We start from the raw sequence: 23,421 nt of genomic DNA, 5'->3' as shown, positions 1-23,421 counted from the left end.
CACAGGTATATGTTATTGGCCTCTGACAGATAACTCTTTGAATAAAGAAGTTCGGTTCCAGTAATTGTGGCACCCACGTAACTAAATCCTCATGTAACATCTATCTTAACACAAAACTGCCTGTCCACTAAATGACAGAAACTTACGTCTGCTCTCTCAGTCTTATGAAGCTGAAGCTCCAGCAGCAGTAAACTAATACTTTCCACGTTAGTATTAACTGGTAGCTGCGGTCGGCATTTTGTGCCCATAATGCCGTACATCCTTTGGGAACACTCCACGTATCGACACGTGAACCATTCTCCTGTCAAGTCTCAACAGTGAGAGTTTAATGAAGTGGGGAGAAAGAGGTGTTTCTCAAAAATCAGTGATTATTCCTCATTAACATTGTCAAAGTTACATTGCCATCAACTTTCTAAATGCAGTCACTCATATTTTTTGGCTGCAAACAAGTCAAAAGTTGTAACTCAGAATAATTAAACAGTGTCAGGTCTGCATTAAACCAGTCATATAATGAATGAGTTTAATTTTGGGCACATCTTGTAAAAGAAATTATGCAATTTGTGAACTGCTGTCCCATAAGTTGCAGGATATCTTACATTAAATGACAGACTTCTTGTATAATAAAAGGAAAGTAGCAACAGCAAGTGCAAGTGTCTGCTAATGTTTATCTTTTATTACCACAATCTGACAAGCAACAACATACTTATTGGCAACTTATTACGTCAGCCAATACAACAGAGTTACATTTTAAAGTGGCAAAGAAACACAAAAGTAACTTTTTGACTGCATACTCTCAAAAATTGCCATAATGAACTAATTAAGACCCATAAGTATTCTGAGATATCTACATACTTTGTCACTTCGGAATATATTTCATTACAGATGTCGGAGAGTGTTAAAATAGTTCACGTGTCGTTATGTGTAGCTGCACTATTTAAAATTAGATTTTTACAGGAAATGTTTCAAAACAGGTCCCAGTAGCCATAACACATATGTGTCTGAGAAAATATCCTTAACAATGACACAATGAATATTGTACAATGATAGGGAAACTCCATGCTTCAAGCAGTTACTGTGTAAAGTATCAATGACTGATCTACACAAAATATGTAGCAAATGCAGCATATTTCATTAGTTTAATACAATTTCATCAAACTTATTTGTTCCACACAAAATAAGTGCTTAAAGGAAAAGTAGAAAAACACAAATGTGAAAAGAATACATAGTACAGAAACAAAAAACATGCAGATGAAGACTAAAGGACTTTTAAAGCGTGACCATACAGTTTTCGGAACCAAAATTTACTGTAGAGCAACTGACAGCTACGTGCAAAAACAAATGGGATCAAAGTAAGCTCCGACAGCAAAAAAGCAAACACACACAAATAGAAAGGTCCACACTACAACCCGCGGCCTCAGTGGTCGGAGTCGACGTGTGCAACAGAACGACAGAAGCCTACGCCGGCAGGGGAACACAAAATGCGGCATGCAAGTTCTGTTAGATACCGTCAGCGAAGCGACCGTCTAAGGGGAATTTGAACAAAACTACGTCACACGGGAAAAGTACTGAGATACGAGGAGGCAGTCGGTGCAGTGTGTTAGGAATACGACGTCGGTGCGCGACAAGAGACGCGACATGCTCGCACACGTACACACAGACTAGCACGGCATGCACAGACACTACTACCGACACACAGACAGTATCAATACAATGTGGCCACCACACGTGTCCACCACTGCTACACCTACCCTCCGACCGACAGGACGCCACCGACACTCACGATCGGACAGTCACAAACGTGCCCCGGGGACGTGCAACCACCCGGCAGAAGCGTCCCCGAAATTCCGCAACCGCCGAGGAGAGGGGCCCGACGGCTACGTCTTCCACAGGGGGTCAGAGCTACAGCTGCCGTGCGTCTCGACCGTGCCGAGAGAGTAAATTGCGCTTTTCACTGTCTGTCGTGCAGAGTGGCTTTTTTTGACCTGGGACAGCTTCGTGCGTTTAGAGGAGAGAAATTTATTGCCTATCGCAGTGGTCAGGGAAAGAGAGGGAGGGGGGGACACAGAGAATCAGATCTGTGACAGACACGAGCGGAGAGACACGGTGGGTGTGCAAATAATTCAATCGGCAGTAACGAAAACACAAGTGTCAGAAAATTATATGCAAGTATCAGTTGCCTATGCTGCTAAAAGGTTTCTCCTGTCTGTAAATGGTTTATAAAAAAGAAGCGGAAATGAGATGCACAAAACGAGTGCACTCTCATTTGAAATAAGGGTGCACAATGACATCACACAGTGTCAGTGCTTTCTCCGAATGCTGACGAGCCATTGTAATGTGGCACAGTACAAGACGAGAAAGTACGGGGTCAAATGGCAAAGAAAGGTCGTCGACCTCTTTGGCGTTTACTTTTAGGAAACACAACTCCATTACCAAAATTAATTAAGAGCAGTCATAGCACGAAAATTGACTACCGAACTATTATTATCGACATTCTACACGTGATTAGGTTAATGCTCAGACTACGTATCTAATCTACTACTTGTTTAATTTGCTGAGAATCGTGAAACACCTTTAGTATCAATGACAAGCTGTTTTCTGTATTACTGCTGCAAATTGAGGACACCACATTTTACAATATCAAATTCCAGCCTTTGCAAAAAACTACAGGGTGTGAGAAAAACAATAAGCCATATTTTTCCTAGAGTACAGTCACATTGTGCTTAAACTGAACAACTGTGCACTGTGATTGGAGGTGCACACAACTGGCAGAGCTTACGTCACTCGTACGTGATCGACATTACACGCCACAGCTGGTGCACGGGAGGAGTGAGTCGTGCAGTTTGCTAAATATTCACACAATGATTCACTCATTTGTAAATTTGCTAACAAGGACAAACACATTCATTTCTTCATTTTTCACCTAGGTTTTTAAAACAATTTTACGCACTGTGTAGATGGTGTGGTAGCATACTTATAATTGCATCCAAATAATGTTTTGACAAATTCATTTATTACAATGGTCTCTGATTGAAACAATAATTAATGTATTTAGCTCAGAATGCGTACTATTTTCTTACATGGTATATGATCCAAAATGTACAAAAGTGAAAGTAATGTAAATTCAAGTTGTGTCCAAATCAGAGAAAAAAAAGGTGTCATTTTCAATACTCATCCAAACTTCATCATCAATTACTTAATTGGCTCCAATGAAGAGTTGTCTTCAGTAATAGGTAAAAAACACAAAATCTCTACCACTTGTGGCCTACATACACTTCTGTAATACTAATTGTCATTCTGGCAGGAAATGGAAGACACTTGTTGAAGACACACATTTCAAATACATACAACCACAAAATGAAACTTCAAATTTTCGGAAATGAAAACATTACGGACATTCAGTATTGACAGTACAGGCTCTAGTGCAGGATCCTTTGACATGCACCAATCTGTTTTTGAATGTAGATTGAGTCAAATAATAGGAGCAGTGTAGAACCTCCTCATCAGTGACCAGGAATGCTGACTCGACTTTCACCTTTCGGAGAATTTCTCTTATCCTAATCTACCAAATCGATAACCAAATTGTATAGTCACAGGAGGAGGTACACTCGGAGCACCGTCGTGTACAGAAACCTACTTCGAGGAAGAAATACACCGTCAATTGTGAACCACACGCTTTTTACACTGTGAGCCGAGAGTACCTCTACACTGTGGGAGATGAGACAGAGGAGGCCCTTTCAGCATTTGAAGATCGCCGCAATAATTTGGAGAACGTATGCCGACAGCTCGTTAAGTGGTCGACTGGGTGCGAACCGAGATACTCTGAAAGCTTCCAGTTAATCTATATTTGCCGCAAAGGATGGAGTCGATAGTTGTAGGAAGCAAAAGTCCAACAAGACAGACTGACAGCCAGATTTCGTTGCAGCAGAGAAGAAGCAAATGTTACTCAACTTGCTTGTGATGAAGGTGTAAGCAGCAATGAGGGGCTAAAAAAATCAGCTGAATGATAATCGAAGTTATGGCAGTTGTTATGAAAAAACACACATCTATCAAACTGGAATTAATTTTAGGGAGTTCAGTTATAACAGTTCAGGATTTATGAGAGGAAAGGGGGGAAGGGGTGGAGAAGGGAGGGGGGGGGGGGGGGGGAGAGAGAGAGAGAGAGAGAGAGAGAGAGAGAGAGAGAGAGAGAGAGAGAGAGCGAGAGAGAGAGATTATTGGGAGGAGGGTTTCTGGAACAACTGTATAGCCTATACATACTTTATTAAAAAACAACGCACAGGCTCTGCATACTACAGAAAAAACAGGATTTACATATCTAAAAGATGCTCTGTAAAATGTAACTGACGATGTACACACCACACAGAGGGTTCTTGATGTCACAGGCAGGCAGAATGAAGAAGAACGCTACTAATATTTCAGCTTTCGGACATAGTCCTTCTTGTTCAGAAGTCGAAAATCCACACACATTCACACAAAGATGACTCTCACACGCACAGCCACTGTTGTTTCTGGGTACCGAGCTTGACTGTCACTGTGTCTGTGTAGTGGGAGTAAGCAAGACATGTGGGGCAGGAAGAATGAGCGATAGCCGGTAGGGGTGGGGAAATGGCTAGTGCTGTGTGTGTGTGTGTGTGTGTGTGTGTGTGTGTGTGTGTGTGTGTGTGGTGGGAGTGTGAAAGGGGAGGTTGGGGGGGGGGGCGAGGGCAGGTCTGCTAAGTGCAGTATCAGGTGGCTGTGCTGAGAGGGGGAAGAGAGAAGTAGAGAAGGGGGAAGAGAGAAGTAGAGAAGGGGGAAGAGAGAAGTAGAGAAGGGGGAAGGGCTACATAGGTGTATTGGGGAGACAGAAGGTGTGCACTGCAGTGAAGGTAGGCATGGGGATAGCCAGGTGGAAGGCAGTGACAAGCCGAGGATGAGGCCTGGGGGATTACGGGAACAGAGGTTACAATGAAGGGAGAGTTCCCACCCACAAAATTCAGAAAAGCTAGTGTCGGTGGGAAGAATCGAGACGGCACAGGTGTGAAGCTGTGACTCGAGTGAGGCACATCGTGTCGGGCAGCAGATTTAGCAACTGAGTGGTCCGACTGTTTATCAGTGGCCATTCGTGTGGACGGTCAGCTCGTTAGTTGTCATGTCCAAGCAGAGTGCTTCACAGGTGACCCACGATCCAACCTTCGACAGATTAACAGCCGCCCGTTCGAGGTCAGATTACAAAGTAGTGGGCAGGTCTCGCAGGTCTACTGCAGATATACGAGCCACGAGGCGAGGGGTGAGACTGGGGAGGGACGAGGAGATTCCGCAGAATTGACCGAGGGAGAATACTGACACGGCAGGGGTGGTAAGGATATTTCCCTTTTCGGGACACGGCGAGAGGGAATTGAAACCCGGGCGGAGAATTTGATTCACTCGCTCCAGTCCCGGGTGGTAGCAGGTCAGGAGGGGGATGCTCCTTTGTGGCCGGGAAGTGTGTTACGGGGCGATAGGATACTGGTGAGACAAGGCACGGGAGATCTGTTAGCGGACATAGTTGGAAGGCTAATTTCAGTCCCGGGAAGGCCTCGGTGAGACCCTGAGAATATTTGCAGAGGAACTGTTCCTCCCTACAGATGCGACGAACACAGGTGGGCAGGCTGTCCGGAAGGGACTTCTCAGAGCGAAAAAGATGGCACCTGTCCGAGTAAAGGTACTGTCGACAGTCTGTATATTCTGTGTGCACAGAGGTACCGGCGTAGCCATCTCCGAGGCGAAAACTGACGTCGAGGAAGGCGGCTCGTCGAGCTGAGAAGACGTGAACGGGGGAGAAAGTGTTGACGTTCTGCAATTATGTGGTTGACGTTCTGCAGATATGTGGATAGGTTGTTCACACCCACAGTCCAGATCACAAAGATTTCACAGACTTATCTCAATCCTGGGGGTTTAGGATTCTGGGTGGTTAGGAAGGATTCCTCTAGATGGCCCACAAATAGGTTGGCACAAAATGGCACCGTGTACTCGCCCACTGCTGTATCACGTATTTATTTGTAGGTGATGCCTTCAAAGGGAAAGTAATTGTGGGTGAGAGTACCGTTCGTAACGGAGACCGGGAAGGAGGTCGCAGGTTTCGAGTAGGTCTAGCTTCGGGAAAGGTAGCGTCTGACAACGGCGAGGCCACGGGCATTGGGGACACCGGTGTAGAGCAGTGCAGACACAGTCGGGCAGAGCAGGGGCAAATTGCTGGCGTGCAGGTAGTCTCCCAGGTGGACCGTATCGCACGCAACCGTACCACGTCACCTACCGTCGACCGGGGTTCGTGCGGGTCGCACACGTTCGTGTGACACGTTACAGGGCCGTCCGGTAGGTCGCCTGCACACCTGCGCCTGTCTGCGGGCTAGCTAGAGGGCGCTGGTGGGAGGCCCTTGCCGAAAAGGGCAGCATCAGAACAGCCCGGTGTAGTGGGAGGTAGCACCGACTGCAGCAAACGGGGCACGGGTGGTAAAGGGACGGGAAATGTGAAGAGACGGTGGAGGACTCGGTCGGTGTCCATTACATGGGAAGTACGTTACAGGTAACACACTGAAGGTGGTGTTCCACGAGGGCAGAGATTCTCTCTGTGAGGGCACAGTAAACAGCCACGATGTGGTGTCACGGACGGTCAGTTTTGTGTACTTTAGGAAGCACGTAGGAGGTAGGCGTGCAGGAAGTGGTGGAGGTGAGCAGAGAGATGTGACTCAGAGATGAAGTTCTACGACGGAAGGCTGGACGTCCTGCTGGATTTCTGGAAACGTACCACTGTGGCATACTTGCATTGTCTGGCAGATGATGGGGTCCCTTCACAGTTCAAAACCACGGTACTGAAACCTTTGTCAGCATATAGGATAATAAAGTTGGGATCAGGGTGGACCGGGGTTCTTTCTGTGGATGTAAGGTCGGTTTCCGCACTGAGGCATTTGGGGAATGACGGAAAAGCAAGTTTCGAGATTAGAAAATTCTAGAATATTACGAGAGTGTGATTTGGGGCAGTGGGGCGGACCACGGTCGGATCTGTATTACTGTTATTCCATCCTGGACTTTCCGTTGTTTGAAGATAGACAAAAATCGTACCTGAAAGCAGTCTTTGAGATTTGAATTTTATGAGATACGAACTTGAAATCAAGTATCTGCATGTCTTTATAAAGGAAAGGGAAAGGGAAAGGGAAAGGGAGATGGGGTGAAATTGAAAATAAACACAATGCTGATAGCCAAGTTATAGTAGTGGGGTAATTTGGGAGGAAAAATCAAAGAGATGCGTCATTGAGGTTTAAAAAGTAAGATGATTTCTTGAGCTAAAAAATAAAAAATAAAAGTTACTGACCAATGTAACTGTAAGAATGAGATGCATCTGATCTACACTTAGGATTCAGAATGTACAATGAGACTGATTTCGAGAGAAACCTTATCTGAGCAAAGAACTTACCTCAAACTGTACACAGGGTGAGTCAGTAGTAAACGTACACGCTTTGAAGGGTGACAGTTAATGGTGATTCTGAGCACTAAATTTTATACGAACATTTTTCCTGTTCTTTAACATTTTTGGAGCAAACTAATGAAAACAATGGGGAACAGGGCAATCACAGGTGACAGTAAATGAAACATTGTGATGTACTGTTTCATTTAATTGTGTATATTTCCTCACAAAACACGTACAAAACGTCCACTGTCAATATCACTGTACAACTAACAACACTGTAGTACACTTGTGCAAGTACTGTAGTGTTGAGACATGAGGGTAAACAACGTGGACACTTGCAGGACTCGTCAATCCACAACGTGCAAGTGAGGTGCGTATTCAAACATCCGCCACAGACAACACTAAATAGCCTAATGTCAATTCGGTCGAATACGTGTGCGAGTGCTGGTGAAGGCCGAGTGAACTGACACCTGTGATTTTCGCTCTGTGTCGGATACGGTTAAGAAAAGGCTGTACGTTCATTCGTGTTTTTTGTTCAGAATCGTCAATACTACCACCCACAAAAGCGTGCACTTTTCCTCCCGACTTATCCCGTATATCGCTTATCACGTATCCGTTCCTCTGCCATTTCCGTCACATAAAATGAAACGCTTTTTCCTCTGTTATTTAAATTTCACACTAACTATTGTTTCTGGTTTATAAAAGGTTATCCGTTATGCCATAAGAGCTTAAGACTAATTGACTGGTCTAATAATTGTTACATTTTCTTTCGGGCATCCGTCTTTATTCATTTAAACCTAATCGCACAACATAAGAGGTCAAACGTGCACTTCTCCACTGGTCGTAACACACATATTTGAAACCAGTAAGTAAATTCACAACAGACCACTTAACCCACACGATAGTTTGCTTCCCTATTCCAGGCAACCAACTACAAGGTTAGAGGGCAGGCCAAAGATGTGCCCGAGGATTCCAGTGCAGAAGGAAAAGCTAGACTCCGGTGCAGAGTCGTACCAGCTGTTGCAGTGTGTCCCACAAATAGCAGAGAGTTTTAAACAGCAGCATCTCTCCCTCTCTCGTTCAATTCCTCATTTCGATTAGACTTATCAAAATTCGTAGCCGAAGCGGAAACTGGTGCAAATTTTATATCGACAGTTCGCGCTTTATTAATTTTATTGTAGCGTACCTGGTAAACGTGCTCCCTTTCGTACGAGTAAAAATCCGGACTTCAACCTCAAAATTCATTCAGCAAATAAGACATATTAAATTCGATACCGGTTAACAATAGTACTCCGAGTGTTTACATTAATAAACTGAGAAAACCGCTTACTCCTACAGGCATACATTATAATACACTCGTAATACTTTCCGTCTTCAAAACGTGTGCATAAGCAGAAGAACTGCGCTAACTTTGCCGAGAGTGGAGTTATTTCTTTTTGGTCTCGTACGTCTGGGTGTTACTGCATCGGTACAAAACTGGAACAGTAGATTAACAGTACAGAAAAGTCTACCGAGTCGGTGGCAATTTAGTATGCCCGATGCTGAAAACGATGAACGTATTCGGCAGTTTAAATCATTATGTGACATTCACAATATACGAGCAATATTACACAATGAGTACTAGTCATACAAATAACATAAGGCAAGTTCTTATAAAAAGTCTGTATAATATACTGACAGTTAAGTTCACAATTCACACGCAGTTAAATTACAGTGACACTCATCTTCGCACGATCGACGTGTCTGCTACTTTCACGTCCAGTTTAGTTTAATATCGCAAGATGTAGGCAGAGCACATTTCCTTCGGATGGCCAGGCCATTACACTCGCGGCACTTTCACTGACATACGAGAGTGGCGGTAGTGGAGTACGTGGTGGCGTTGTGGCAGTGGGAGTGGAGGAAAAGGGAGGAGATATAAGGAAAATTATCTTTCAAAAATTTAATGAAAGTCCCATTGCACGACACTTTCTGACTTCAAAGGTCAGATCTTATAAGTCGAGCATTACAAATCAAAATAAAAATTGGATGCCCATAAAATTCCTGAATAAGCACAATAAGTATTTAGCCAATCCTTAAAAATCTGAGAACTAGTCAATATAGTCTGTTGTCAGAGTACGACCATTCAGTGTTACTGGAAGATGGGCAGGGAGGTGGAGGGGAGGGTGTCGTACTGCTCACCTCTTTACCTGAAGTGAGACACACAACTGGTTACATGCGACTATCGGGGTCTGTAAGAAGTCGATATTCGGACACGGAGTGTCACGCACGCACGACAGGGTAGCAGGGAGATGTGAGGCAGTGACCAGTTCCTCGTGGTGTGTCATTCTGGAGATCAGAATCAACATTAGGAGTCACTAGTGAGATATATGGTGTGTATCCTTTCACCTTAGCTTTTATTACAGGTAATGGGGAGAAGACCAAGTAGAATAATGTACGTGCAAAGAGAGGCTTTCTTCTGCGTGTATCATTTTTTCCAGAGAGCACAAGAAGCAGAAATGTTTCCCACACAGAGCAGACCGATGCTGTCGGCAGCCGATTGCCGGATGTCGTACTGTCGACCGGGGCAGAGCCGGGAGGCGAGTCCGCAGTGTCACACGTCCTCTACCGACCTATCTGCAAAATACGCAGCTCGGACTACACCCTCGTTACCTACACACTCTGGCGAGAACCCGCGAGACGACGAGCCGCCAGGTCTACGGTGTCCGGTCGGTGATGTGATTGCTACAGAGCACAATTTCACCTTTACTGTAGCTCTAATGGGCAATGGTGAATGTGGGAACTTCTGTGTCACGTGAAATTATTCTTTTCCAGTTACAGTACGAAGAAAATGGTATTTTCTGTTTTCTTTTATGCACTACACCTTTGCAGGAACAGTCATTTACCCATTACAAATGGCAACTTCGATATGCCGGCCGACAGTACGGGGAAAGTTGACACTTTCATTCGAATCCGACAGATTTGAATTACGTGGGACGTTTCCGGAATTCACTCAGCAGGCAACAGAAGTGAGGACGGCACCTCCTCAGGTCATTTCGGAGTCGAGGTCGATCCGGGAGACCGATCGATACTCTCGCCACATTCGGGCGAGTAATATGTTCCCAGTGAACAAATACAGATTGGGAGGGGGTGGGGGGGTGGGGGGGCAAGTAACTACTGATTTCCTCTCCTACCCATCAGAAGTTTTTGTTGTATAAATTTGGTCCTACCACAAATCATTATAGTTTGACTGAAAATGTATCCTCCAGCGTGCGAAACTATCTCGTCTGGACACCTAACTTTTGTTACCGTTTTGCTAATCAGCTTCCTAAATGCAATCGGGCAGATGGACGTGTGCAAAACTGTATAAGCTGCACCTCAACTGTTAGTCAACCAAAACTGCCAAACAATTGTGAGGGAAAAATGTCTATCCACGTGCTTCCGTATGAGCCGTGATTTCTCTTATCTCATCTTCGTAGTCCTTATGTAGGATATACACTGGTGGTAGTTGGATAGTCCTGCAGAGTGTCAAACGTGCCTGATCTCTAAACTTTCTCCAATACTTGCATGTTTGATTGAATCTGCCGGTGACAAATCTAGAGTACATATCTGAATTACTTTGATGTCTTCCTTTAATCTGATCTGGTAAGGAGCCCAAACATTTGAGCATTACTCAAGCATGGGCTGTCCAAGTGATCGGTATGAGGTCTTATTTATAGATGACTTACACTTTCCTACAGTTTTCCCAATTAACCCAACTCCTCTACAACTGACCTTATATACTCATTAAACACCTCATTGTATAGTTCTTTATTTTTCTACAAAGATTAGAATTTGAGAGAGAGAGAGAGAGAGAGAGAGAGAGAGAGAGAGAGAGAGATTTTGATTTTTTTATAAAAAAGAGAGAGCTTTAGCTGTAAGTCCTGAATGCAGATATTTCTTTCTGAAATTAACATGTTTTTACCCTGCACTGAAAAATTCAAAACACTTAAAGGATGCACAACATCACACAGGGAGAGCAAATCCGCTATTCATTTTTTTACTCTGCAACTGGATTACCACTCGTGTCCACAAATATATATATTTCACAAAGAAGTTCAAAAGGACTTTACCTTGACTCGGCCAAAGTGTTTCAGTGTGATACGGGACGTCACCATAAATGCTTTCCACATCTTCCAAAAAGACTCTGAACTGGTGATATTCGAGAACACGACCGAGGATGTACAGTCTCTCGCAGACGTGCGAGAACAACTACTCTCTTTTAGTGTCTTTCATCAGAACTGAGTTCAGCAGTTCTTCTGTGACAATGAGATTACTACTTATTCTGCAAACATAATTGACAACTGAGTAGTATCGGAATTTTTTTTGCGCCCATTCGGCACCGACGAGAAAGTAATAAAATATTTCACACGAACCGTTACCTTATCTCTAACATTATTAGCTATTTCTCGAATTGTGCTTCAAACGGTCGAATGAGAGACAGAGATAAATAACCTTAAACTCTTCGAGTCTCTCGTGTGCTGTATGCTCAGCTGCAGATACTAAATGTGTGTCTATAAATTCTCCGTCAATGAAACTGCACATTGCTCTGGCTATGTGAACAGCAGTACGGTGACTTGCCAAAGTGGAGATTCATTTGTTCAGTGTTCCTCCTGAAAACAATAATAAATTTTCATAGTGTAAATGGTGGCAAAAATTATTCAGCCATTTATTTCCCTAATACCACACGATGAAAACGTGAAGGCACCCGCACTGCCGAGTCGACGATGATGTCGGTGTGCCTGACCTTCACTTTGTGCCTGACCTTCACTTTGTGTCTGACCTCCACTCTGAAGTTACCAACCTGGCCACTGGACAACTTTTCAGCGATTTAAAAAGAGCCACTCTCTCTTTTAAGCACTGCACCGTAAGTTCACGAGTTCACATCTACAGCTGTGCTGAACCCAATCTGTGGTCACTTCTCTCCCTTCTCCTACGACACGTAGCAACATTAATAGCCGTCGCTACTCCACAAAGTCACAGTCGGGAGGGGCACGGGGTGTGGACCGACACGAGCTCCACCAGTCCGTGCGGCGTACTCAGCCTCGGGGGCCGCAATCGAGACTCGGCCTAGCACACACACACTTGTAAGGTGTCGACGACACGTTTTCCATAAAGCGTACAACAAATAAGTTTTGTGCTTAGCACGTTTTTATTTGCATTCGTGTCTTAGCAAATGTGAGAACGTAAAATACTGCCTTACAGCAGTTTTGTTTGCCCATGTTAGTGAGACACTTTTTTCCTCCACAGAGCAGTGAAAAATTACACTGTATAAATGTATCCGTAAGTTTAGCCCATTCTCAGAAGAAATTTGCAATACCAGACTGATACGCAAGTTCCTACTCGAACCTTACAGAGGTACGAACATATTGCGCACCGAAGGAAGCGTTATACTGGGAAAACTCATTCTGCCTAACAAATTACCTCCGTCGAGACAGTACTGGTTTTTGCCGACAGTGGGGTATATGCCGTGTGGCACTTGCCTCAGCAGGCTAATTTCTGCAGAGAATTCATAAACTTCTGAGTGAGGTGCCGTCGAAATGGCAACGACGACACCGGTACCCCAACTTGATGTACTTCTTGCCAGACTCACAAAATAATTATATCACTGAAGTAGCTTCGCCACCTTTACTATTCTGATTGGGGAGAAGGCACTGTACTTCCTTTAAAAAGAAAGGACGGGAGGAAGTCAATGCCTGTAGTTGTTGGCACTTACAAAATTTGCGAAAATGTGTTGCTTTTGTTTCCAAAGTCTGTGTAAACATTCAATTAAGAAAAAAGATACTCCAAATATCTGTAACAAGTCAAAATTAGGCATCTCCGAGGTCAATAAAGATCGACAACAGACAGCTATAAGCAGTGACAGATTAAAAATAACACTGTGCTTTGCATATACAGAACATCTGAAAAGAAAGAAGATCCTATGTATCTACAGCATTATTAACGGATGCGAGGCCAAAAGAAATAATATAACTGCAGTGTATAAAGTTACCTGTCTCACGTTTAATCCAGATTTTATTTGTTTCAATTGTACTTTTTAATCAATAAGGAATAAAAGTGCCAATTTATATACTAATGTACTGTATCGAGTGCACACTGTAAAACTAAAGTGTATCAATATCCTGGACAAAAAGTAGAACTGATTACTAGTATGATACCACCAGTAATTTTTAATTCAAAGACGTGATATCAGAGTGTTTTGTCACACGGCAAATACTAGTCCGACATTCAAGAGGACTCGACCGAGTTATACAAAAGAAGCATTCGAAAAGGGCACCGAACAAATTACACAGACATAACACTACACACAACAAACTGCTCAGCAATGACAAACACGACAGAACGTGTACGGGACACGCAAACCGAGACTCGACAATTTGCGCAGTCCTCTCAACTGATAGAGAACACTTTATTTCTCAGAGTGCTGTGACAGTCTGCACCGAGACAGAGAACACCTACAGGAGGAACTCGGCTAAAGGGTACCTATTACATACTCGGAGATACGGACGAGGTGAAGTCTGTGGGACACACTGCGACACAGAGGGGACGGACAGTGTTACGGGAGTGACGTGCCAATCTGCCACGAGTGCAAACGCCCACCACAGTGACACCAGAGCAGCCGGCAGGGGCGGGGTGGGGCGAGGGCGGAGTGCGGGGCAGCAGACTGTGTGGCGGCCACCGACCTTTCGAGTCTTGCGCAGCTTGCTGACCTCACACTCGTAATACTTGAGCTGGGCGGACACGAGCTGCATCTGGTGCGAGAGCCACTGTTCGTACGCCGCCTGCTGCTGCCTGTCCGCCTCCGTCACGACGTCGTCCGGCGGCGGCGCAGGCGGAGGCGGCAGGCTCGGCGCGCTGAACGGGGGGACTCTGCTGCCTCCTGCAACACAACAGAGGGGGAAAAAAAAGTTTGTTCCAATTTTGTACAAATGCACTATGCCGCCAGTGCAGCGGTGCCCAAAGTACGCCTCCGACTCACAGCTTCCGCAGGTACAGTTAAGACTTATCGTTTTTCCCACTTTGTCATTTGTCCGAGGCAGGTCACGAATGTATGGTGAAATACTGTAACAATACAAGTCAAGATAGATGTAACGGAACTTGAATAGCATATTTGCCTCTACTGGTTACGGTAGAGAGATAGATCTTTTGGTCCTGTCTGTATGTTTATATATAATATTGCACGAATAAAGGCTGGGCGAGTGTAAAGCTATCGTTAAAAATGCACGCCACACGATTTGTTAGGATTTGGTCGGTCATAATAATAATAACATGCTTTTGAACACAATTAAAATATAACAGTGATACCTGTTTAGTGTTATTGGAAATAATATGTAGTAAATTAATGAGTAAGGCAGCCGATCCTATAAGAAGAGGGAAAATTGGGCATAGTGAGGTGTTTTACTTTGTATCTGTAATGGTACTTTGACCTCCGCGCCTCCGCCAATACAAAGATATAATTTACGATCGCGCACGCAGAAGAGCACTGCGCCAGCGACTGATTTTATAAATAATTTTGTTCGTCTTTTTACTTTTGCGTAGGTTTTTGTTTTTTGAAGAACTAATTGAGGACGCTCTCTCTCTTGTCTTGATACGAAAGATGTGTATTTTTCCGCGCTGTGTTGAATGTGCCTTTGGGTGAAAATTAAAATTACATTACAAAGTGAGGTTGTTCCAATAGCAAATGAGGAGAAGATAATAAAGGTAACACTACAATTGGTGTCCTGGTGACAGGACTTGCAATCTTTGGATTTGATACAAGTGCAGTTTGGATCTGATTTAAGTGTAGTTTGGATTTGATACAAGTGCAGTTTTTATATTTTTGGACATTTTATCTAATTTTAACCACTTAATAGCATCAGAAAATGAATTTGGACTAAGTCTCATTCAATTCAATTGCAATGTTACGTGCATGAAATTTACAACAATATTGTTTTCCCTGTTATTAATTAGTGTTAATTTTCATTTTCATGCTGAGGAAATTAATTTGGTAAAAAAGGGGGGGGGGGGGGGGGGGGGGAAGCAAAATTTTGGATTGAAAACTGTATATTTGACGCTACATTTGCAACATAAGACTGGGGGGTGAGTACAGAAATTTACATTTTTTCCAGTTTCAAGCAGCCATCTGTACTTCCTTTATTCCGATCCATTTATTTCGAAATTATTTTTTCAAATTGTAGTTAAAATTGATTTACTACTATTATTGCAAATGATAAGTGAAGAGCATATTCACAGTCCTTTATTTGTGAGAGGGAAATTTCAGTACCAGTTTAATAATTCAATTTCTAATTAGAAATCATATAGAAATATCCATTTCCATAAGAGAAATTTCAGATTTCAAAATATCATATTTAATTTTTATTTATTTATTTATTTTTTTTTTTTTCCATTGGAAAATTTTACTTGCAATTAATTACGAAAATCGCAAGATGGACGCTAGATGCGTAGAAATTGTTTCCGCGGACGAGCTTAGTGAAAGTGACACATTGCAAAACATGTCCGACAGTCAAATGAATATTGAACTTAATTGTGAGGATGTTCAAGACGTACTTTTACCGGATCGATTAAGACAAAATCCCCTATATTTAAACAGATATACAGGCAAATGGAGAGTGAGTACTACGCGACAAAACGTGACATTGACAATGTCAACTTCAGAACCAGACATCAATCAGACACGAAAAAATGATGAAACTAAGACACAGGACTCTGACATGCTCAACCAGATTCTAAAGTTACTTGGTGACCAAAACAGAAAATTTGACACTTTAGACAAAAGATTTGACGCTTTACACGACAATTTAAAACGTGACATTGGGAAATTTGACACTAAATTCGATGAACTGACACAGGACATAAAACAAAATTTTGAAAAACAATCCAGACAAATTGCCGACTTGACAGAAACCACCAGTAGTCTTGGAAGGAAATTTACTGACTTATCAGACAAGGTTACGAGACAAGAAAAGGTATTTGTGGAATTCAGTGACGAGACAAAAACTGACTTACAACGATGTAATGAGAAATTGTTAACAGTAGTTTTTGAACAACAGAAAACCAGTACCCATGTTGACGAATTACGACAGTCACACAATTCCGTAAAAACAAACCAAAAACACTTAGACCTGACGATTACAGACCTTTCAGACATATTAAATGATGTAACATTGGAGCAGAAATCCTTACAGGAAAAGTTAGAAAAGCTTGAAGACAGATCAGATGTAGCATCTTTAAAGAATGACACAACTCTAGCAGAAAAACTTGTACATGAATGCAAATTATGTGATGATTATTTAGATGAGAAGTTTGAGACAATGACACAGATCATTTTAGATAAGACAAAGGAACAAGTAAAGGGAGAAACAGATCATATTCAGAAAGAGGTACGTAAACTTAAAGAAAATGTAATACCAAGTTCGTCAGTGATACCAAAACCCATAACAGGCAACCAAAACATAAATGAGAATCATAATAATGCTAGACCCAGCACACAGCCGAAAATAGAATTACCAATGAGTGATACAAATCCCAATGAACCATTTTCAATGCTACCACAAGATCAAAATTACTATCAGACATCACCACATACTATGCACAGTTTGACACAAAATGCAGGACCCATAATACCATCGGGAGTAGCTGATGAAACATTAGTACGACATGGATACTTTCAGACATTTTCATGTGATGAGAAAGACAAAGTGCATCCGATTGTTTTCATCCGCCCTTTGATGGTATTTTCCCGAGACACTGGCTAGAAGCCGATAAAATTCGATATGTTACAAATTTGTTACGTGGAAGAGCAGCTAAGTGGGGAGCAGCAATGAAAAGATGATGTTTAACATTTGAACAGTTTGCACAAGCATTTCTTGAGGAATTCTGGTCGATCACAGAACAGCAAAGTTTAAAACGAGAAGTATACAATCCAGAAATTTACAACCCGAAGCAAGAGACTTTACGTCAATACTTCGAACGCTACCTAGACAAAACATTATATTGGACAAAACCAGCAGATTTACCAGATGTAATTAGAACACTTAAAAGCCACTTACCATTTCCTTACCGTGATAAATTAATAGGAGTGTCCGAGGACAACATAAAGAATTTTTTTAGTTATGTTGATGAGATAGATGTTGTTTACAGAGATGAGATCAGGAATTTCAATCAATTGTATCCGATCCATCCAAGCAATTCACGTACGCACAACAGAAATGACAGAGGCTATTGGAATCCGCCTCCGACACCACAACAAAACACTCAAAGAAACAATTCGCACTACACTGGGACAAATCCATTCAATATTGGGAGAAACAACTCGCAGCATTGGCAAGGAAACAGTAATTATTACTATAATGGTTATCCGAACAGTAATTACAATCAGAACAATAACAGTTATATTCAAAATAACAACAACAGAAGAAGAAACCGAAATCATAGAGATCAAAGAAGAGAGGATAACAGGTACCATCCAGGATATTTTCAGAGAAACAACATCCAAACATGTATTGCAGGAATAACAGTAATGACAATACCAGTTACAATCATGGGCGAAATAATGTATGGGGAAATCACAATGGACCACTGCCACGATACATGCAATACAGCAACCCTCAATTTGTACCTAACGGAACTTCCAATGCGACGCGAGGTAATGTCAACAACCAAACAGCTGATACCTGAGTGACGCGCGACAGAAATGTAAATATTATTGAGTTGAGCAATGAACCCAACCCGCAGCAACAACCGAATTTACCGGAAAACGAACGACGACCGAGCTAAGCGCTCGAGTTACGGTCAATAGGGAGCAGAGCGCAACGGAACCGACGATTTGTTTTCTCCGATATGATGACAGTAAGAAAATAGAAAAAGAATTGTATCAGGATGTAGATTTTAATAGTACCAGTAAAACAAGGAAGATTATTCAGGCTATAACACGAATTATGATTGGTAGTTATGAAGTGGAAGTAATGTTAGATACAGGAGCAGCAGCAAGTGTCATTTCAATGTCCTTATATAATGAACTCAAACAAATAATGAACATACAAACATTGCCAGTACAGAATTGTCACATTATAAGTGCCACCGGTAACAAATCAAAGAATGTGAAATTTCAAGTGCTAATTAACTTCACATTTTCAAATATACCACTCAATTACAGTTTTCTGGTAGTAGACAAATTAGTTATGCATGGTATATTAGGAATTGACTTTTTGAATGAATATCAAGCAATCATAGATTTAGGAAAAGGGAAATGTCATTTAACCGTAAACCAACAACAACTGACAATAGAGTTAACACAGGGTAAAAACTTAAACAGTAAACAAGGTAAATTTGAACAGTTACATTTTGTGTATCCACCAGCAATAAAACATGTGTGATTTAACTTTTAATGAAGCTGTATCTCAGGGAATTAAACCTAATGATTTATATGAGAAATGCACAGAATCTGAATATCTGACGAAGGAACAACAACTTGAATTACTTGAAGTTTTGCAGCAATTTGCTGAGGTATTTGTGGAGAAACCTGGAATTATTAGAGGCTATACTTATGAGATGGATGTTAAACCACACAAAACATACTGTAGAACATATTATAATATTCCTTGGTCAAAGAAACCAGCAGTTTTGAAAGAGATTGAAAAAATGCAAGCTTGGGGTATCACTGAAAGGTCACATTCACCATATTGCAGTCCGATACTAGCAGTTAATAAAGAGGATGGTAGTGTAAGGTTAGTGCTGGATGCACGAGAAATTAACAAAGTTATAATCCCAATCAACACACGACCTATTAATTTGGAAGAACAACTTTTAAAATTTCATAATGTACAGTATTTAACCAATATCGACCTCCGCTCATCATTTTGGCAGGTGAACCTCCATAAAAACAGTCGTAAATACACTGCATTTCTATGTGATGGACGTAGTTATCAATTTTGTGTTCTACCCTTTGGTCTACGGGTGAGTGCTGGAGTATTTATTGAAGCCTTAGATGCTGTTCTTGGACCACAATTGTTATCGCAAATCACAGTTTATGTTGACGACATTGTCATTGCCACCACTACTTGGGAAGAACATGTAAATCTTTTGAAGCAACTTCTGACTAAGTTTTCTGATGCAGGTGTCACTATCAATTTATCAAAGACGAAATTAGGGAGGAGAGAAATCAAATTCCTTGGTCACATCATATCAACTGAAGGCATTTATCCAGACTCAAGAAAATTTGATGCAATAAAGAATTTTCCATCCCCACAGAATCGTAAACAACTCAAAGCCTTTCTCGGTCTATCTTCATTCTTCAGGAAATTTGTACCCTACCACCTTCTTAACAGTCCACATCTTCTATCTTTACTCAAAAGAAATAATATTTGGAAATGGACAGAGTTCTGTCAGACAGATTTTGAAGCGATTAAGAATGCTTTAGTTAATGCACCATTGTTATGTCATCCTGACATGACGTCAGACTTTTGCCTAGTAACAGATGCAAGTTCCTATGGGCTCGGAGAATTTTTATTCCAAATTCATGTAGAAGATGAACAAACAGTCATCAAACCTATAAGTTTTGCTATATTCAGTAACCGAGCGTGAAACACTTGCCATAGTATGGACATTTCGCAAGTTTCGCTACTTTCTATGGGGAAAACATACTAAGCTTTATGCTGATCATCATGCTCTTTCTTTCCTGCTATCATGCAAGTTATTACATTCACGTCTTGCACGCTGGTGTGCATCACTACAAGAATATGATTTTGATATTATATATATAAAAGGAGAATCCAACATTATAGCCGATGCTCTATCTCGTTTGCCACAAGGCGTACAAGAATTTTCAGATGTGACAAAACAAACATCAGATTTCAAAATTTTACTCATGTATGATGGTACATTTGCACCTTACTACAAAAACATGTGCAGGAAGTTAGCCATATTGCAGGACAATGATCCCAGGTGGATCCAGATAAAGAATAAATTACGTGCAGGAACAGACCCACATCTTGAAAAATATTACACGTTACACAAAGAAGTATTATTTCACCAACGAAACCCTGAATCACAGCATTGGTGTGTTTGCTTACCTGAAGCTCATGTTGATGATTTTATTTTATTTACACAAAGACCTTGGGGACCCTATGGTGTAACCAAATGTACAGATAAGATTATACAATATTGCTATTTTCCAAATTTAAGGCGAAGAGTATTGAGTAATATTAGGAAATGCATCATATGTCAAAGCCAAATATTCTAATCGCACAAGCATGAATGAATTGCACCCAATCGTACCTAAGAGGCCATTACAGCTAATTTCTTTAGATATTGCAGGACCCTATCCACAAGCACGTGGAGGAATGAAATACATCCTTGCTGTGTTAGATGTTTTCACAAAGTATTTAAAATTATATGCTTTACATTCAGTTTCTACCACTGCTATTACCAGACGTCTATTAACAGATTATTTTGTAAGAATAGGAAAACCTGAAGTTATGATCACGTATAATGCAGCATATTTTACCAGTTTAAAATGGAAGACATTTATTGAAGAACAGAATGTTAAACATATTTTAATTTCAAGATTTCACGCAGCAGGAAACCCAGTAGAAAGAACATTTCGAGAATTTGGACAGTTTATGAGAACACAAACACCAGAGAAGCACACAAAATGGGTAGAATACATAGCACCATTTGAACAAATAGTGAACAATTTAACTCATATTTCTACTGGATACACACCAACTGAAATAATTATGGATAAAACAGAAAGAAATGAATGGACAGACCCTCTACCTAAATTTACAGCAACAACAAATCATGTTAGTTTAGAAGAAAAGGTAAGACAAGCTTACACAACATTAAGTGGCAAAGCTAAGGAAAGAAAGCAGAAATATGACAGAGGTGTCAGGAAAGCATAAACATTTCAAGTTGATGAGTTAGTTTTACTAAGAACACATCCTAAACCCACAAAACTGAAACATTTAAACAGGAAATGGCAGATCTTATACTCTGGACGATACCGAATTGCAAATATTCCACACTCTGGCTGTTATTCATTAGAATATCCATTAACACACAAACCCAGAGGTCTACATACACACAGACATTTGAAAAAATACATACAGTAAAATGTTAGCTAATGAGGAGAAGATAATTAATATGATATACAGTTATGATGAGCGTACATTTAAGTTATACAGATACATACAATCTAATGAATGCAGGTAAGTCTAGAAAGCAATGTGAACCATCCAATAGCTAATAAGATATTTGGTTATAAGAGGAGTTGCTATTGAGGCATATACACATTGGAGGAGGCATATACACATTAGAGGAGGCAGAGAACTGAACAGAATTATTTTCTTTAGGAGGCATATGATAATAGTAATGTTGATATGAGTGATGTGAGTGACTGAATGAGATGAGTGAATGTAATTTTAGTTTAATAAGAGGACAAATAGTAATACAGAGAGAGGTAAATGGAATATAAGATGAGAAAAGGGTATTATTATTGTTGTTGCTGTTGTTGAAGTAAAAAGTAAGTGGTGATGAATAAGAGGAAAATAAATATATATAATGCTGAGGAATAAGTATATGTTATTTTGTGAAGAATGAATAATGGATAGGTGAGAATGTTATGAGTAACTGAGAATATGTTGAGAGGCGAGAAACTAGATTTGAACGCTATATCACATGTACTCATGGAATACAGAATGAAAGTAGTGGAAAGAATATTATTTATTGAAAGATTGGTATGCATGAGATAATAACTTATGTGGTGTCTTATATATTCTTATAACTAAAGGTGAAAGTATAGATTTATGTGGAAAGAATTATTTACAGCAGCCACTGTTGGAAATATACCAGAAGATTTAAATCTATAACACTTTAACACTAATCTAATGGGAACTTGTAATGAAATTTTTGGAGTTATGTAGGCTTGACACTTCAGATTGGAAGAATTATTTAAGAGAACATATTTAGCAGTCATCTAATGACATAATTAAAGCTCATCTACTGAACTGAAATAATGCACCATTAAATAGAAAGGAGAATAAGGAGAAAACAAAACGTCAGTCCTCTGTTGCGGCTCATACTCTCTCTCATCCCTCCCTTAGAAAAATTTATACATGTTGATGAAATATTTGACATTATTTAATTCGTGATTATCTGACAGTATGGAGAGACATACACACATATTTATTTATGAATAGAATTTTACAGGTACCACAAGGTAAATACAGAATGGATATACAGCATGGAACGCAGCAGCAATTATCTAAGATGATTTATTTATTTATTAAGTAAAACATTTATTTATATTGCTTGATACTCATGAAAGGAAGGAGATGAACTACACAAACTTTATAGGAACATGATTGACTTGAACACTATATATATATAAAAAAAAAAACAAAGATGAGGTGACTTACCGAACGAAAGCGCTGGCAGGTCGATAGACACACAAACAAACACAAATATACACACAAAATTCAAGCTTTCGCAACAAACTGTTGCCTCATCAGGAAAGAGGGAAGGAGAGGGGAAGACGAAAGGAAGTGGGTTTTAAGGGAGAGGGTAAGGGGTCATTCCAATCCCGGGAGCGGAAAGACTTACCTTAGGGGGAAAAAAGGACAGGTATACACTCGCACACACGCACATATCCATCCACACATACAGACACAAGCAGACACAAACGAATCTGCTCCAGTCCGAAATCCCTGAATCATTACACGAACAACCTGAAAACAGCTTTCGCATCCCGCAACTACCCTCCCGACCTGGTACAGAAGCAAATAACCAGAGCCACTTCCTCGTCCCCTCAAACCCAGAATCCCGAACAGAAGAACCACAAAAGTGCCCCACTTGTGACAGGATACTTTCCGGGACTGGACCAGACTCTGAATGTGGCTCTCCAGCAGGGATACGACTTCCTCAAATCCTGCCCTGAAATGAGATCCATCCTTCATGAAATCCTCCCCACTCCGCCAAGAGTGTCT

The 23,421-nt window shown here is 41.2% G+C and overlaps 1 protein-coding gene across 1 annotated transcript in view; it reads right to left on the bottom strand.

Moving 5' to 3' along the window:
* LOC124718777 (histone-lysine N-methyltransferase 2C-like) overlaps positions 1-23,421 on the bottom strand; it is a 434,091-nt gene that overhangs the window by 195,635 nt on the left and 215,035 nt on the right. Inside the window, exon 42 of the mRNA XM_047244388.1 lies at positions 14,122-14,318. Within this exon, the coding sequence (XP_047100344.1) occupies positions 14,122-14,318 (197 nt within the window). The remainder of the gene's footprint in view (positions 1-14,121; positions 14,319-23,421) is intronic.

Source organism: Schistocerca piceifrons, chromosome 10, assembly GCF_021461385.2.
Source record: "Schistocerca piceifrons isolate TAMUIC-IGC-003096 chromosome 10, iqSchPice1.1, whole genome shotgun sequence".
NCBI lineage: Eukaryota > Metazoa > Arthropoda > Insecta > Orthoptera > Acrididae > Schistocerca > Schistocerca piceifrons.
This window is presented reverse-complemented; position numbering and strand designations above follow the sequence as displayed.